We start from the raw sequence: 17,768 nt of genomic DNA on the forward strand, positions 1-17,768 counted from the left end.
AGTGGGGGCCATATATAGGGCCATGAACTAGGGGAGTAGGTACCTGGTAGGTACCTAGGTATGTACATATGCACCTGCCTGGTTGGAGGTGCACGTGGTTTATGAAACTCGGTAAAGCATCGGAGCAGCTACCTATAGGTAGTATCTCATTCGCAATATGCTACCCAAGGTACCTTCCAAGTTACATTTTCCCACCACATCGTAAAGCTTAATGCACCCGAAGCTAAGGGGAATTTTCCAGGGGAATTTCAACTCCGTCCCCCGCTCATATCTCTACCAAGATTTCAAGTCCCTTGAACACTCAACTTCTGGGCATCGTATCTTGATTTGTGCGGGAATAAATGTTATCATGTCCGAGAGAGAGAGAGACACGCAGCTCTGCTGTGCCACTCTGTCTGCTTTGTCACCAAGGAAGATGTCCAAAATCCGTAATTAAATTACCTTCCCGGGTTGTTTGCCCGTCAGCTCATGCATCTCACGTAGAGATCGGATCCGAGTGAACCGCGAAGAGTCTAGATTTTCCCTGTGAATCGCTCTTAAGCTCACATTGCCTGTCTCACCTACATGCACATGTGCTTCCGTACTCTGCGGGCATTAGGTTCGACTTGGCAAGATAAAGTACGGTAACACTAGAGACACATTTCAGAGCGATGATCTTTCGCTCAGTGTTACCTCTGCTGTATTCCGCCTACGCGGCGGCGGCATTAGCCCTCCAACCACACTCCTCAAACTCAGTCCTACTTCGCGATGCTGAGGCTTCTGTGAACAGCTCGAAATGTCGGTGCTTCCCAGGCGACGCTTGCTGGCCATCCAGGTCAGAATGGAGCCAATTCAACAAGACGATCAATGGCAAACTAGTTACGACAATTCCTCTGGCTAGCGTTTGCCATAATAGCGGGTTTGGACGATACGATGCTGACGCGTGCGCAAAGCTCATATCGGTATGGGACTACCCTGTTACTCACTATGAGAGCTCATCATCCCCTATGGCGCCCTTTTTCGCCAATATGAGCTGCGACCCCTTTACACCACCTGACGCCCAATGTGTAGTTGGCTCCTTAATCCAGTATGCTGTAAACGCCTCTTCGGCTCAAGACTATCAATCGACAATTGCTTTTGCGCAGCAGCACAATATCCGTTTCGTCATCCGTAATACCGGTCATGATTACTTCGGCAAGTCGACCGGTGCCGGTGGTTTAGCTATCTGGACACACCACTTAAAGGATATCACAGTTAGCGACTACTCCTCTCAGCATTACACTGGTAAGGGCTCAACTATCATACCAAATTAAATATGAACAAATACCTAACAGCAACTATAGGCAAGGCAATCAAGGTTGGTGCCGGAGTGCAGAACGGCGAGGCTCAGCGTGTAGCACATGCGAACGGCCTCGTAGTTGTGGGCGGTGACTCCTCAACTGTCGGGTTAGCTGGCGGATATTCACAGGGTGGTGGCCATGGGCCCCTCGTATCTACATTGGGACTTGCCGCTGACCAGACGCTTGAGTGGGAGGTTGTAACCTCTACCGGGAAACACTTGATCGCTACCCCTTATGAAAACTCGGATTTATATTGGGCTCTTTCAGGAGGTGGGGGTGGCACATACGCAGCTGTGTTGTCCTTAACTATTAAAGCTCATCCAGATTTTGATATTGTTTCTGTCGGCAACCTTACATTCAATCTCGAAACTACATCAGAAGCATTCTGGGATAGCTTTACAGTCTTCCTCGGAAGCTTAACTAAGATCACCGATGCTGGTGCCGTGTGTATCTGGATGCTCTCGAACGCGAGCTTCACAATCCAGTCTGTAACGGCCCCGAACTTAGATTCTAAGCAATTGACAGCCTTGCTGCAACCTACTATCGACCAGCTAGAGAGAGTGAAATTACCTTATCGTGAGTTCCCCTTTTAATCTATCTATGCCTACAGGATTTCTTAATTGGACTAACATTATCGACAGAGTATGCTGTTAAGGACTTCCCCAACTTCCTTGATAGCTTCCATTCTATGAGTGCGGAGCCAAATGTGACTCAGGCTAATATTGGTGGTCGTCTGATCCCACGCTCGCTATTATCGAATGACTCTGTAGCGACGCTCATCGACGCGTTGAAGTTCGTTGTTGATGAAGGCGCAATCCTGTCAGGACTTTCAGTCAATGTCAACCGCACGCCGAGTTCTCCGAACTCCGTAAATCCTGTCTGGCGTTCTGCGGCTTTTAGTTCTGTCTTCGGCACGTAAGTCTCATCCCGGTTGCCACCCCTGGTCTATATACATATTACTAACTCTTGGCGCCAACAGCTATTACAATCATCTGGATAATAGCGCCAACATGGCAGATCAGGAACTTATCAGGAACTCGATGGTCCCGAGGCTCTCTGCCATAACCCCCAACGGCGCTGCGTACCTGAATGAGGCTGACTTTGGTCAGTCTAACTTCCAGCAGGTGTTCTACGGTAGCAATTATGATAAGCTCTTATCTATCAAGAGGAAGTATGATCCGAATGACACGTTCTACGGTCAAACAGCCGTAGGAAGTGAGTATTGGGAGATACGACAGGATGGCCGGCTATGCAAGGTTAGGTAGTGGTGACCCGTGCCACTATTCAACTAACATCTTCATTTACTATCTTTGATGTAACATTATATTTTATTACGGGGGGTCTACTATATGCATACAGGCGGCGGGGGGGAGCATATCATATTAGATTCCACTAACCGATGTATCTGTCAGAAGGGTGTTTATTATGAGGAGAATATGGGATAAAAAGGGACCCCCCACAGCAACATGTGGTTTCATTCTTGTATATACTATGTAGAAAGACGTCAACTTAAACATGTGATGCATTATGGATGCCTAAAGAAGTTAATGAACACCATTGCCGCAGGACCGAGCTAATTGTTGCTAAGGATTTTAGCAAATACATAGGTAACTTGAATCCTCGGTATATGTCCTTGGCATAGAAGCCGTTTTGATCTAAGCGCTCTCAAATCCGTAGAATTTCGCTAGACCTGCCGATTCCCGCCGGTATTGCGAACGGGAGGCGAAGTTAGCGGCGATTATAAGCCTAATTCGTCACTAGGCTATACTCGTTTGGATTTGACCCCTTGCATATATCTCATATTTTTGTCCATGTTGAGAAGGTAGTATAACCGGATTAAGAATATCCCATGTTGAAACTTGGAAACTTGAATCCTTCGAGACGACTTATATACATATATACCTCTATATATTATCTTCGGCGGCTGGGATGCGCATGTTGGTTCCAAATCATCGGAAACAGGGGCAGCGTAACCCTCCAATAGCTACGCTACAGATTACATCTTCACCTTAGGGTAGCATCGACAAAGATTCCTCATGTTCTATCGTCTTGCATACGACGCTTCCGTACACGTGCTTATAATTATATGTGGGCAAACCGAGTTTTTTGAATAATGTGAGTAGCATTGAAGTATTCGGATGTGACGTCGGCTGTAGCATCTACACAACCCTAGGTCCCTAACTACCTAACCTAGGTACCTTTTTGTGCCGCACAGGGTGTGAGTTTAGCAGGATTGTCATATCCCCCACTATCACCACATTTTCCCCTGTCAATACACTATGTATATACCAGATCACGATAATACTCTATTGTGGGGATACCCTTTCGATACGATACGTTTCTTTTTATATGTATCGTCTATCCTAGAATGGAGATGCCATATCCCCATTAGAAGAGATGCTGCGGCCAATCGGGCCGTCGTCGTAGTCCGAAATCATACCTTAAGGCTTAGGTCTTACGTTAGGTGGGCGTGTAAGTCCCGCATATCTGTTCTAACAGGTCGGTTATGTCTTCATGGGCAAAGTGAGCGCTGTATGTATTGAAAGGGTACGGTACCTGTGTCACCACGTCGAAATAAATATATGCCTACCTGGTATTTTCTTATAACAGTCGTAGAGAAAAAACAGGGTTTAGGCACCGCTTCATCACCGTTTTAGGACTACAGCCAGTAAAAGTGATAGTATTAATTGTGCCCATGCATGCTCGTACATAGTGTCTCGTTCCTTTAACTACCGTAATCATTATCTCATATGTGCCATACCCGGTACATGATACTAAGCAGCTCAATAGAGTAGCTTCGCCTAGGTAGCTAGCTAGCTGTATGAGAAGCTCGCAGCTATCGTTTAATTATTCTATGTTGTTGTTATTGTTGCTGTTGTTGTCGAACAATCTATTCTGATGCTTTACCCGATACTTCTCGCCGCCATTGCTGGGCTCTTCGCTCACAATGGCGTCTTCATCCGCGGCGAATGGCATCTTTATATTCCACAGATCGTAGCTGTCCACTTGCTACTATGGCTAGGCACGGCAGGTCTTGTATACCAAGCCTGGGGCTTCGTTTCCATTGGAGAAGCTTTTCGGCAGGCCTCTATTATAGCGGCGTCATATTTCACTGCTATGTTTACTAGCATGACAATTTATCGCTTGTTCTTCCACCGCCTGTCTAAGTTCCCGGGACCAAAGCTTGCTGCTGTCACTAAGCTATGGCACGTATTCAAGATTCGACACTCGACAAACCACTTGTGGTTGAAAGAGCTGCATGAGAAGTATGGAAGTATCATACGAACGGGTAGGTTTATACCCCTATTTTTACACCAACGTCGATTGATCTCAATGTTTCATATATGCTGAGTATTTCAAATAGGCCCCAATGAAGTTACCATTGTACACCCAGCTGCGTTTAGGCTGCTTGATGGGTGGGGAACTTCTACTACTAAGGACATTTGGTATGATATCTTGAAGCCGAGGAGCTCTGCTGTCTTCACTCGGAGTGAACAGGAGCACAAAGATGGTCGTAGGGCCTGGGTGCAAGCGATCTCTGGGAAAAGTAAGGGGACCCTCACCTGAAAAGGTCTAACTTGCTTCAAAGACTCTATTAACACGTTATCCAGCCATGAATTCGTTTAACCCACGCATTTCTCAACATGTGCAGGAGCTATGCGAATGTTTCCGTGGATTTGGCGGTACTCGGCCAGTCCACATAGATGAACAAGTATCTCGGTTCACTTTCGACGTAGTTGGAGACATATTATTCAACCAGGACTGGAAACTCGTTAAGACCCAGGCCTGGCATCCATTTTTCGATCACCGAGACCGTGCTTTCGAGCTGGTCGGGCCTATCAATGATGTAACTTGGCTCGCACACATGATCTTCTCCTTAGCCCCTTTCTGGCATCGAGTTCAGGACTGGTTTAAGATGGTTGCATTCTGCGAAAGTCGAATGAAGCAACGTATAAATGTAAGTTTCTTCTTACTGAAGAATAATACCATACTAACGGTAGTATGATATAGGAGGGCGATAATATAGACCAGGCGGACATGGCAACCCACTTCATCGACGAGTATCAAAAACTTCATAGATTCCATACCATAGAGGAACGCGATCTTTATCTTCACGGAACAGCAGTCACAGCTGTAGTCGCAGGCAGGTGAGTCAACCATAACCCCTATTCTCCCTCTTGACGCTGTATCATCGTTACTAGCACATATACTAACACGCCCTTAACTATCATAGTGATACCACCCGAGCCGCTCTAATCGCTTCATGTTGGTTCCTTGCGCGGTATCCCGAGCACGCCAAGAAAATATACGAAGAGACTCAAGGTGTAGACACGAGGGACCCTAATGCTCTTGCCTCCCTGCCTCACCTCGAGGGCTTCATCCAAGAGACATTGCGGCTCGTACCACCCGCTATGACCGGTGCCGCAAGAATAACCGGACCAGATGGGTTGATGGTCGACGACGTCCTAATCCCCCCTTACACCAAAGTCACGGCGCCCAAATATGTCATCATGCGAAGTAAGTACTAAATTCCTAATACACACATTCAATTTATCTCTCCACAATAACAGCTAATATCCCTACCTAACCAGTGGAATCCGCCTTCGCCCACCCCAACGACTTCATCCCGGAGCGGTGGTACTCGCGCCCCGAGCTGATCCTCGACAAGCGCGCCTTCGGGCCCTTCTCGACCGGCGGTCGGCAATGCGTCGGCAAGCCCATCGCCTACGCGGAGCTCCGGCTCTTCGCCGCGGGCCTAGTCCGGGATTTTCATCTTAAATTTGCACCGGGCTACGACCCGATGACCATGTGGCGCGAGATGAAAGACCAGATCACGGCACAGCCAGGGCCGGTGGAGATTATCTTCGAGCCGAGGGAGAAGGCGACCTGATCGTCCTCTTGGGAGGCTTGCGTGGTTTTCTTTGGGGGGGAGGGGGGGGTCTGGCTTGGCGTAAGGAGCCTTTGGTTGTGGTTACGTAGGTATTAGCGTTATGAGCTGAGATGGAGGTGACTCGGCCGGGCAAGTTGTTGAAGACGTGGGCTTGGCTGGACTAATAACTTGGATACCCTGAATTTGACCTCAGTTGCCTTTCGTATTATTTCTTCTGACCGGATTAGCAGGAGGTCTGTTTCGCTTTGCATGCAATTCATAGAGCGTAAAGTCTTGGATTATAAACAGAACGTAGCTTAAGACTTAAATTGATCAGGATATATAAGTTAACTATACCTACAAATAGTTACTAGTTAAAACAATTCTAATAGAATACAAGAAATTGTGAGATTGATTTAAACCCCCCTCGTTTAATGCGAACTGGAATATCATGCTTATATGAAGCGTTTATTTACATGAATCCCACATGAGCTAAACTACCTACGGAAGTAAATGGTCAACTCCATGGTGGACGTATTGATGGGCAGGATGTACTTAATTAACCTATCAAGGCCAGCGTTGTGGCTAATCAAGGGCTACCTGCAGCATCGTACTACATTACACTAACATACACTAACATCGCGCCGACGAGTGCGAAGATGACTACTACCTATAGAAACTCAGGTTATTAGAAAGAAGTGGTGTACAAAACCGCCATCCCTAAAATAACGAGAATCTACCTTCAGCGAGTCCAACTCCTTGCAAAAAAAAAAAAAAAAACCTCCGAATATCATGACCAACGAATAAACAATCCCTAAACGCATCAACAAAAAGTCTTAAAACCCCATCATCATAGTCCACAATTCCTCCTCCCTATCTAAGACCATACGATCCCTTGCAAGGGCCTCGGCGAGACTGAACTCTCGGTTGATACATCGTCCCTGGCAGTGGCGAGAAGACGACGTGCCGGGTACGCCGACTCCCGGGACACCGACAAGAACAACAAGATCGTCAATGGGCTGCGGAATGGGAGGTGAGGCCGGTCGGAGGCCCGATTGAGTCTGCGATTGCGGCTGGGCCGTGGAGTATGACGTCGGGGTTCCAAAAGGATTTCCGTTAACAGGACCTGCCTAAGGCTGCGACGTAGAGATGGATGCTGCTGATCGGGGTCGTTTCATGCTAACTGCTCCGGGACGCACGTAATAGTCGTCTCCGTCTATATCGGCCTCTTCCTGGGCCGGACCGTCCATTTGAGAATCGCCGCGGAATGTCGTGGGCGTGACTCGATCAAAGTACTGAGGGGGCAAAGAACCTCTGATCTGAGTAGGATGGGCGGGATTGCTAGACTGGCGTCCCCAGGCTTGCATAGTATTCGGCATTGGCGGGGAAGCCGCGGTGGATGGGTCGAAAGACGAAGTCTTTACAGTGTTGTGTATGTCATTAGGTAGCGTAGCACGGTTATCGCCCTGGAAAGTTGAAGCTTCCGCTAAGCTAGAGATTTCTTGACTTGCGACTTTGCGTTCATCATTGTTGTTATCTTCTCCTGACGACGAAAGGCTTGAAGTAGACATCCTAACGTCCCACAATCCCTATAGAGTGCTAATATTAGAACCAATACAAAACTATTAGAGGGGTGAAGAACTAACCTGAACCTGAAGGGGGTCAGTTACGAGCCCGCCGGCCATCATCCACGAGCCATCGGGAGAATCTCCAGGAATCTCAGGGCCGGGGCGGTCATAAACAATGCCAAAGTCATCAATGTGATCCTTGACGATCTCATCTAGCCGACGTCTTTGTTCAAGTTTCTCTAGGTCAACAGCCTGGGCAACCTGAGTAGAAGAAGCTGATGCGTTAGCTGTGGTGCTATTCACTGCCGGGTATGATTGCTGGTACCCGCAACTTGCGCCTGACTGTTGTTCTTGAGGTTCAGCTTTCATCTTGCCTTTGCCTTTGTCGGATGACTTGTGACCATTGGATTGACTAAAGGGGTTTGACGATAGTGCATTACCAGCTTCCTGATAATCATATTTCTTTTCGCTAGACATGGTCGGGACTAACGGCATCTCCTAAGTGCCCTCGTCAAACCAATCAACATTCTCCTTCCGCGTCTCATTCGCCAGAAGGCCTGCCGAGAAACCAACTTCGTTCGAAGTGCCTTGCTTACGCTTCTTGCCTGATGCACCGTCGTTGTCCTCTGACTTCCTCTTTTCACCACATACTTCCTCACTTACGGAAGCACGCTTGGCATAATAGCTGCTTAATGTCGGATATTGGGGGAAATTGTTAGACTGATCGGTAGCCTCCGAGCATGGCAATGGCATAGATAATTCTTCGTCGGAATTCATCTTGTTTGTGTTTCTCTCACTAATGGTCTTCAACCTACGATTTCCCTGGGATACTAGTGGTGGTCTAAGGTGCTTATTGAGCCTAGATTCTAGTTGTTGAATAGTATCGTACAAGTGTTGTTCTTGCTTAGAAGCGTGGTCCTTCCCATACAATTTTTTGAGGTGAGAAAGTCTCTTAACGTGTTGGCGTGCTTTCTTTCTTAAATTTCTTTGTCCCTGTAGTAGCTTTTCTTTCGACAGCTGGTCTTCTGGGCTGAGCTGCGGCTTCTCGTCCTCACGTCCTCACGTCCTCACGTAAGAGTCCCTTGTTGAGCTTATTATGTTTTAGGATAAGCTTTTCGGTCTTCGTTGACGAGTTCCGGAGCTCTCTGGAGGTTAAAGACAGCACAGTATTAAGCCTTGAATTACTTCCAGAGCGGGATGTTGTCAGTGAGTCGTGATTCTTGTCAGTGTCGATATGCGGGTCAACATTTGCCAACCGAAATGTCAAATCTTGGTTTGAAGCAGAATCCACTATCATTGACAAATCTATGAACGAGGCATAGAAGCTCTTAGAAGAAATAATGGAGATGAATCAGAGATGCGTCGAATATAGTACCATGTTCCTCAAGAAGAATGAAATGGTCTGCTTACCTATTTACTTTCGAAGCAACCCTAGAAACGTTTGATGCCTACCTGCTAGACTGCTGACTGTTGACTGCTAAGCATAGGTTGCATATTGATTGGTACTTAGGAAAGGTTTGCTGCTGTTGTTGCTATTGCTGGGTTTAGCTTGAAGCTTGAAGCTTGAAGTTTAGAGCTCTCAATACCTCAAGCTTGAGATGAAAGTATAAAGTACCCACCTACTACCTACATACCTATGTAATGTATACTTGATGTCATAATGCACAGATTAGATTCTATGTATCGAACTACTGTATATATATACCGGGATTAAAGTACCGATATCTTATCAATCAGTTCTAGACCTAAACCAGCCAAGTTCATCTGCAGGTAGCCATTGAACCTCGGTTCGAATCGTTAGATCATGTGGGACTTTCGTTCCTAATACCGGATAGTTGCCCATCATCTTTGTCGCGTTCAAGCTTCAAGAACCCATTAGCCACTCTTTCAGTATACACCTATTCACTCCTACATATAACTCTTTACTCGTAAATCTATACAACATCCATTTACATTCCCAATTCCAACCAGACGCACTTTAACCTCAAGTGAAACCGAAAATGAGCAGTCCAGGAGCCGGGTTTGAATATCCTCCTACCGAGGTATCGTGGACAAAGCGCGATGTCTTGTTGTTTGCCAACACTATAGGCTGTACTTCCGACGAACTTCACTTTCTCTACGTTAGTTTCCCCTTGTTTATATATGCTATTACTATCCATAGTATATTTCTAACAGTCTAATAGGAGCTCGATCCTAATTTCTCGGTGTTCCCGACCTACCCGGTCATCCTCCGTAAGAATTGCCCTACGAATCGATTGAAATATACGCGATTAACAATATATAGCTTTCAAAAAGAACCAGCAAGAGGTTATTGACTTCTATGCCGCGGAGAAGGCAGTTAAGATCCCAGGTGTGCCCGACTTCGATGCGCGACGAGTTGTTGACGGCCAGCGACTTGTCCAATTCCTCAAACCCCTCCCTACTACATCGGTTGGCAGAAAGTTCGAGCTCCGGACCAAAGTCCTTGGTGTATACGACAAGGGTCGACCAGGCTCAGTCGTCGAGATTCAGCAGGACCTGGTAGACGTTGCGACAGGTGAAGTCTACACGCGCGCCATCGGCAGCTCATTCTATGTAGCACAGGGTAACTGGGGTGGTCCTAAGGGCCCCGCAACCGAGAACTTCCCTCCACCAAAGGACAAGAAGCCGGATGTCGAGTTCGAGAACCAGACCAATGCGCAGACACCCCTGCTGTATCGGTTGAATGGCGACTACAACCCACTCCATGCGCACCCGGAGCCGGGCAAGAAGATGGGATTTGGTGGTGTCATCATTCACGGTTTATATTCGTTTAACTCGGCCTGTCACGGTCTACTACAGAAGTTGGGTGGCAGCGACCCGGCTAATATTAAAGAGTTCCAGGCCCGGTTCGCAAGCCCTGTGCGCCCTGGAGATAAGATAGTCACATCCGTATGGAGGACTGGCCAGGTGAAAGGAGAATGGGAAGAGATTAGATTTTTAGTTAAGGTCGCGGGTGGAAAGGTCTGTTTGAGTAACGGGAGAGCGTTGATGAAGGTTGTGGGAGAATCCAAGAGCAAGCTATGAACGGAATTTTGTATTAGCAATGATTTTAAGCCATAAAATATGTTAATTGTGGATATGTAAAATGAGGATATAGCGATTAGCTGTTGCAATATTATTTCTCCAACTTGAAAGGCATTCCAGGGTAGAACTTAGTAGTGTGTAGGTAACAATATCCCCTGTGACGCCGTAACAGTTTCTTAGTAACAAATAAAATTGTTGCCTGATCTAACTCTCCATATATTATTTCTACATTGCCAGCCAGATTATATAATTTGCTTCTTGTAGACACAATTTTTCAATGTTATTATAGCGAAATACTATAACGATGACTACAACCCCAAAGGTCGGCGACAGATTGTCTTACGACGGCGCTATTTGTACAGTTCGATATGTCGGCGAAGTCAGTGGCACATCCGGTAGTTGGCTTGGCGTCGAATGGGACGACCCAACTCGGGGGAAACATGACGGTTCTCATAAAGGAGTGAGATATTTCACTTGTGAGTACTTATCCTAATCATTTAAAATAAATTATAGAAATCTAATGATGAGGAGGCCTCTCTAAATCAGCGACGGCCGCGTCTTTCGTACGGCCGACACGGCCCACAGAGAAACTGCAGAGCTTCGTGAGAGCGGTAACTGAGAAGTACGCCTCCGAGCTGGAGAAGACGACTGCCATCATGTTTTCAAACAAGATAGCAGAAGAAGTTGGGTTCGAAAAGATACAACGCAAGCAGGCGCAGTTATCTGAACTAAGGGCCGTCATCGTCGATGGTGCACGTATCGCAACGGCTTATTTAGAGGGTGACGGTCCCATTGGTGAGACATTCCCCAAGATAACCGAGTTGGACCTCAGCCGGAACCTATTTCAGAACGTGGGAGCCGTCGTGGCTATCTGTTCCGAGTTGCCTGCTCTACGAAGTTTACGTTTGAAGTAAGTCCATAGATCATGGACAATATTGCATTAGGTCGCTAATTGCAGGATAGTGGAAATCGATTTCAAGACATATTGAATGATAAAGTTCTTGAGAATGCAGAGAATTCCTTGCGAAACATCAAAGACTTGGCTTTAGATGATACTCTCATGAGCTGGGAGGAGATATGTCATATTGCAACCAAGTTTAAGATACTCTCATCCCTCGCTTCCAGTGCGAACCAATTATTCTTTTTGCCGGAGACTCAGTTATCGACACTATCTTCTACCTTGACTTCTGTGGATTTGGAATTCAATAATTTCACCACCATCTCTAGTGTTGCTAGCCTGGCCGGATTGGCGTCACTTCGCAATCTTCACCTCAAAGGAAACTTCATCACTAGCATCACCCAGGATCCATCCGAAACTCTACCAGTATTTTCAGGAACTCTGAAGTACCTAGATGTCTCATATAACCAAGTATCATCATGGGCATTCGTCGACGCCTTACCAACATGTTTCCCAGGCTTGATATCCCTCCGCTTCTCGCATAACCCTATATATGACAACCCAGATCCCGAATTCTCTATCCAGTCTAAGGTAATCACGGAAGAAGCATACATGTTCATCGTTGGTCGTCTAGCAAATCTCAAGATACTAAACTTTGGTACGATATCGAACACCGACCGCCAGGACGCAGAGATGTTCTACTTGGGCCGCATCGGAAAGCATCTAGCCAGTGTCCCGGAAAACAAGGAAGCCGAAATCATCAAGCAGCACAGACGCTATGCAGAATTATGTGAGCTATATGGCCCACCGGTCGTTAATAGACAAAAAGAGATCAATCCCGCTTTTCTAGAAGCTAGACTGGTTATAGTACACTTCACCTTCCACTCCAAAGATAAAGGGGGCGAGATCGTAGAACGAACAACTAGGATCCCTAAGAGCTTTGATATATACGCTGTGAAGGGGATTGCTGGTAAGCTGTTTGGGTTAAATCCGCTTGGCATACGCCTGATTTGGGAGACTGGGGAATGGGATCCGGTTGCAGGATTCGATGACGAAGTTGAAGACAGCAGTGATGAAGAGGAAGAACATGAGAAAGGGGAAGTGGGAGAAGTGGGAGAAACTGTAGATACAGGGGAGGGCTCTCAAACGGACATAAAGACCGGTAAGTGGGTCAAGCGAGAGGCAGAGCTGCAAGACGGGCCCCGGCAGCTTGGGTTTTGTGTCGACGGCTTGGATGTAAAAATCAGGGTTGAGGCCCGGTGATAAAGGATACTTTAGGTAGATATTAGTCCATTGGTATAATAAAGCTAAATAGACTATTCAAGTCAACATGAAGGGCTAGTTAGCTTAATAGTATAACCCAAACCCCAGGAAATCTCCCGGAGAGTTAGTGAAGACACTGAGACAAGTTACAATAGCTTGCAGCATTTCATTCATAATGTCTAACCAGTTTCCATCTTTGTTAGCCTAACTGTATGAATTATACAAACGGATAGTCCTTGCGGCCCTAGCAAACGAAACGGATATCTGCCCAAACGACTCACCATAAGTTTGTCCCAGGGCCAACTACGTGGCTATTATAGAATCATATCTATACACATATACGTAACTTGAACTAAACAACCTACACTAACTTAGGATACTCTCATCGTTCAAGTTAGACCCATACTTCGGAGATCTAGAGCATGACTTATTATCTGCAACCCGACAGAATTATGGCTAACACGAATAACAACCAATACGTCGGGAGAACAGGAGCTGGCAGCCAGCGGCAAGTTTACAGTTCCAACTCTACTCCTAGTCCCCGACCAACGCAGAACCAAATACCACTACCTCATTACTTCATCGTCCGCCCAGGAACGACAAAGCACACCGCGTCGGGCACAGTAACCACACCCGGACCTATCGTGCCCCTCATCGCCGTAGACCAACTACCTGAATGGTTGGACTTATTCGGGATACCGCGCGAGCTAAGCGTTGAGCAGACCGTTGGTCTCCGCAACCTAGGAACCGCGATCAGAAATCCCAAGTTCTACCAGGTGTATATGCATAATGACCTCCAAGCAACTCCGACTGCTCACCAGGAGGACTATCACACCCTACGGGACCGAGTGCAGAGTACGAATGATAGCGGACTAATGCCTATCGACACTCCCATAATATCCACTTCCCCCTCCGCCTCATCATCGACAACGTTGACGTCGGCAGAGGAGGGATCAACAGCAAGTTCGCGGGTAGATCCAATCTCGGAATCCTCTCCTAGCCCCAGTGGTCCCAATACCCAAGCCACTAGCATCAGCAACCCCCATACCAAACCAGCCAAAACTAGACCTAACAGCACTAATACCACAACTGGAAGCCAACATCCAAGATTCGCCTCACCAGCTGTAGCAAGCAGCACACCCCCCACAAACCCATACCCCTTCATCCCCGCCCCCGCCCTTGCCCCCGCTCACTTCCTCCCATCCTGGTTACCCCCATCCACCACCCGCACCAAACCCCACCACCGACCCAGCAGCCGCAGCCACAGCCACCACACCAACGGCAGCCCCTCAAGCACATACTGCAAGCACTGGTGCCACCGCGGCACCTGCCGCTGGGGCGCGCAATGCCGGTACGCGCATGAGATGCCGACGACGGCCGCGGGGCTGCGCGACGTCGGGCTCGCGCACCACCCGGCGTGGTATACGACCGCGGTGAATATGGCTTTCGGGCCGGGCGGGTTCGCCAGTGGTGGAGGTGGTGGTGGTGTGTTGCGGTATAGGGAGAAGGAGAGGGTAGAGAAAAGGGGGAAGAAGAGCGCGGGAGCGGGAGCGGGAGCAGGAAAGGCGAAGGGGTTAGATGGGAAAAGTGGTGGTGGTGATGATGATAGGGCGTCGACGGAGGTTGAGCTGCGGAAAGAAGACGCCGCGGAAGAGAAAGTGGGTGGTGCTAGTGACTTGGGGCAAAAACAATCGGATATTGTTGAGAAATTAGTTGAGATCTAAGAGAGAGTTAATAAAAAGCTGTTGGGATGATTTGATATTGTGGAGTCCACGCCGCAGGCACCGCTTATGATAAACTATAAGACGAACACACATGAGCATCGAACAGGCATCACTAATCCGTAGCACCTGCATGCGTAACATAAGCAAATAGTATATTTGATATCATAGTTGGTTATTGTTGCTAGGCCAATGAAACGAGACTCACAACTCCAACCATGCTCGCAGACAAAAGGAACACGGCTAAAGACGTTATAAAACCGCCGCCGCCACCGCCGGACGGAAGAGCCTCCTTAGCATACATATCCCGTCACCCAGCTTTATACAGTTGTCTCTCTCCTCGCTTTTCCGACTTCATCCCCAGCCCAGCCCTAGCCCTAGTCCGCAGCTCATCTCGTCGTCTATTAGAACTCATGCCGTTTTGTACTTCTCTACACCTCGCTTAGCTTAGCTTAGCTTAGAAGCTCATCTCCTTCTTGATCTCGGCGATCGCTAGACCCGGGTTCAGGCCCTTGGGGCAGGTTCGCGTGCAGTTGAGAATAGTGTGGCACCGGTATAGGCTCATCGAGTTGTCGAGCGCTGCCTTGCGCTCTGCCTTGCGTTCGTCACGAGAGTCGGCTAGCCAGCGGTATGACTGTAAGAGGATGGCGGGTCCTAGGTACTCCTCAGAGTTCCACCAGTATGAGGGGCACGATGTTGAGCAACACGCGCACAGGATGCACTCGTATAGACCGTCTAACTTTCGGCGCTCAGCTTTGCTCTGTCGGTATTCCTTGCCCTACGCAATCAACACAGTCAGTATAAGCGACAAAGAGAGATAATCTCGGTGGATTGGTGTCGTACATCTGGGGCGGGAGTATCCCGTTGTAGATAAGGCTTGATCGATTTGTACTGCTTGTAGAAATGCGTCAAGTCTGGGACGAGGTCCTTGACTACGTATGTGTGGGGTAGTGGATAGATCTTCATCTCAGCGCTAGTGTCCGTGGGAATGCGGCCTATGAGCACCGTGTTAGCCGCAATGTTGTGTTGCTCTTCTGCGTCGCCAAGACGACTTACACAAGCAAGCCAAGGTATTCGTCCCGTTGATGTTCATCGCACAGCTACCACAGATACCTTCTCGGCAACTTCTGCGGAAGGTCAACGTGGGGTCTAGCTCGTTCTTGATCCTGACTAGGGCATCGAGCACCATGGGTCCCGTCTTGTTTAGATCCAGCGTGTACGTCTGCATCCTCGGCTTCTCGGTCGGCGTGTCAGGGTTCCATCGGTAGATTTGGAACGACTTCAAGCGGGAGTCTGTGCTGCTTTTCGGATTCGCCTCAACGGTGGCGCCACCTACTGAGGCCATCGATCGCACGAATACGGACGGGAGCACAGCGGACCGCGACGAGGCGGCAGCGGCGAACAGCCGTGACGAGGTAGAGCGGAGAGCTGCCATTGCGGGCAAATTCGGGAGAGCGGTTTTTGCTGGTTTAGCTGGTTGATTCTCTTTTTTTCTTGCCGTCGTTATTGGCAATTAGGTGAGCCAAGGTATAAGAGGACCAAAATCTAGGACAATATATTGAAACTAAAAAGAGAATCAACCGGCCTAGCAATTATTCAATTAGAAGTTGTTACAGGAATAGTGGCAAAAGAGGAATTGAAGTTCTTCCATCATCGAACTTTCCACCCGACCCGGTTTGCCCTCGGCTATTGGTATGAAAGGTTCCCGCCAATCACATGCTTTCAATTAATCAACTCATGCGGGCCGTTACTAATTCCGATCCGACCTCTACATGTGAATACTTACCGTTCTTAGATCTAGCGCCGTCTATTGAGCCACTTGTCCGATAAATTCTTAGGAGGACCAATAAGCTTAACCCACACTGAATCGCATCGTGCATTGTGACATACCTCTACGTACATTAGCCTAAGTAAGCCAATGATCGAAGACGTATTTGATATTCATGCATGTAAGCTAGCCCCTAGGGTTAGTACCGACTGGAGAAGAATCTCACTCAGTGCTGCAGACTGCAAACCTATTTCCTATAGTTATCTAAATTGTATACCTATTCTACCCATAGTTAATGAGCAAATGTTCCATCCTTAAATGAACTGAATTTATTTCCACCGCCCTAGCACTCTCAACTAAACTCGCATGACCTTGTTCGAATTCTTTAAACACTAACGCATATTACAGGTACGATACGAAACCCCTACCAACCGCCGGAGAGATGATCCCTATAGTCGTTAAGTCGTTAAGTTATATACCTAGATATAATTAGAGAACGTCCTCGTTAAAAAGATCGGCACTTAGGCTATCTAGGTATTGATCTCTTCATCTTCCGGATTGATTTCTGGTATCGTTGCGTATGAAAGGAATGTGCGTAAATAATACGTCTCGGTTACATTTGTCCATCTACTAGTTGGTGAAAAAACGAGCGGCAAGGGCCTTGGCTTCCCTGTAGATCTGGGAAGTTCCTAAACTGATGAGCCCATGACTGGCGCAATTACACGGAATGCTGTTGTCTACAGACTAAGCGAACAGCGGTAAAGTCTTGTGTGTTGAGGTATGAAACGATTAGGAACAGTATTTCTAAGGGGATAGTAGTGAGGTTCGGCGAAGGCATTGTTAGATGTTGTATAAGCATATCAACATTAAAAGAAGTATCCAAGGTAAGCAGTAACCAAGTATTAACTATACGTGATAACGTTGAGATTTAAAAATGAAATTGATATTGATGTGCAAATGATCAACTATTTATTTCAAGTTTTATTTTAGGCATCAGCATTCCCCCTCCTTTTTATGCAAATAATCCGCACGTACCTAAGGCATACCTAGGTAGGTAGGTAATTTTCAATTACCTACTGTCGGGGTCACGCCTGGGTCTGGAGTCAATTATTGTTGTAGGTAGGAAGCTCTCCTCTCCTCTCTCCCCCCGGAGCAAGCTTTGACCAATCTTGGCAACAACTGCTCACCTATTTAACATTTGTATTTTATTTTACTTTACTATTTCAATAGGATATAGTTTTCTCAAAATAAATTCTAAAATTTTTAAAAACGTAGATTATAAATAGAAATGAAATATTTTCAATATGATAGTTTTC

General features: G+C 47.3%; 6 protein-coding genes across 7 annotated transcripts; 4 read left to right on the forward strand and 2 right to left on the reverse strand.

Annotated features, from left to right (window-relative positions):
• Window positions 1–650: 650 nt before the first annotated feature.
• Window positions 651–6,210, forward strand: GL218_07175 (Tryprostatin B 6-hydroxylase; the record flags this gene model as incomplete). Its single annotated transcript, XM_033583920.1, has 6 exons — window positions 651–1,263; window positions 1,323–1,895; window positions 1,961–2,234; window positions 2,299–2,580; window positions 5,554–5,837; window positions 5,912–6,210. 6 exons carry the CDS (start codon window positions 651–653, stop codon window positions 6,208–6,210), a joined length of 2,325 nt encoding a protein of 774 aa, XP_033432952.1.
• An 815-nt stretch (window positions 6,211–7,025) lies between these two features.
• GL218_07176 (uncharacterized protein) lies at window positions 7,026–8,126 on the reverse strand (the record flags this gene model as incomplete). The annotated part of the gene is made up of 3 exons (XM_033583921.1): window positions 7,026–7,319; window positions 7,389–7,778; window positions 7,836–8,126. 3 exons carry the CDS (start codon window positions 8,124–8,126, stop codon window positions 7,026–7,028), a joined length of 975 nt encoding a protein of 324 aa, XP_033432955.1.
• A 1,631-nt stretch (window positions 8,127–9,757) lies between these two features.
• GL218_07177 (putative enoyl-CoA hydratase 2) lies at window positions 9,758–10,802 on the forward strand (the record flags this gene model as incomplete). The annotated part of the gene is made up of 3 exons (XM_033583922.1): window positions 9,758–9,877; window positions 9,941–9,989; window positions 10,042–10,802. The coding sequence occupies 3 exons, from the start codon at window positions 9,758–9,760 to the stop codon at window positions 10,800–10,802; spliced, it is 930 nt and encodes a 309-aa protein (XP_033432954.1).
• Window positions 10,803–11,106: 304 nt separating this feature from the next.
• Window positions 11,107–12,963, forward strand: GL218_07178 (Tubulin-specific chaperone E; the record flags this gene model as incomplete). Of its 2 annotated transcripts, none has more annotated exons than XM_033583923.1 (3): window positions 11,107–11,278; window positions 11,334–11,712; window positions 11,766–12,963. In XM_033583923.1, the coding sequence occupies 3 exons, from the start codon at window positions 11,107–11,109 to the stop codon at window positions 12,961–12,963; spliced, it is 1,749 nt and encodes a 582-aa protein (XP_033432961.1). The 2 variants fall into 2 exon arrangements, with proteins under 2 accessions (XP_033432961.1, XP_033432962.1); XM_033583924.1 differs by having other exon boundaries at window positions 11,349–11,712.
• Window positions 12,964–13,415: 452 nt separating this feature from the next.
• On the forward strand, window positions 13,416–14,687 carry GL218_07179 (uncharacterized protein; the record flags this gene model as incomplete). Its single annotated transcript, XM_033583925.1, has 1 exon — window positions 13,416–14,687. The coding sequence occupies one exon, from the start codon at window positions 13,416–13,418 to the stop codon at window positions 14,685–14,687; it is 1,272 nt and encodes a 423-aa protein (XP_033432960.1).
• Window positions 14,688–15,141: 454 nt separating this feature from the next.
• GL218_07180 (Succinate dehydrogenase [ubiquinone] iron-sulfur subunit, mitochondrial) lies at window positions 15,142–16,119 on the reverse strand (the record flags this gene model as incomplete). Its single annotated transcript, XM_033583926.1, has 3 exons — window positions 15,142–15,462; window positions 15,528–15,679; window positions 15,741–16,119. 3 exons carry the CDS (start codon window positions 16,117–16,119, stop codon window positions 15,142–15,144), a joined length of 852 nt encoding a protein of 283 aa, XP_033433258.1.
• Between the last annotated feature and the right edge of the window lie 1,649 nt (window positions 16,120–17,768).

This window comes from Daldinia childiae, assembly GCF_008694065.1.
Source record: "Daldinia childiae strain JS-1345 chromosome Unknown Scaffold8, whole genome shotgun sequence".
In the NCBI taxonomy this organism is placed as follows: domain Eukaryota; kingdom Fungi; phylum Ascomycota; class Sordariomycetes; order Xylariales; family Hypoxylaceae; genus Daldinia; species Daldinia childiae.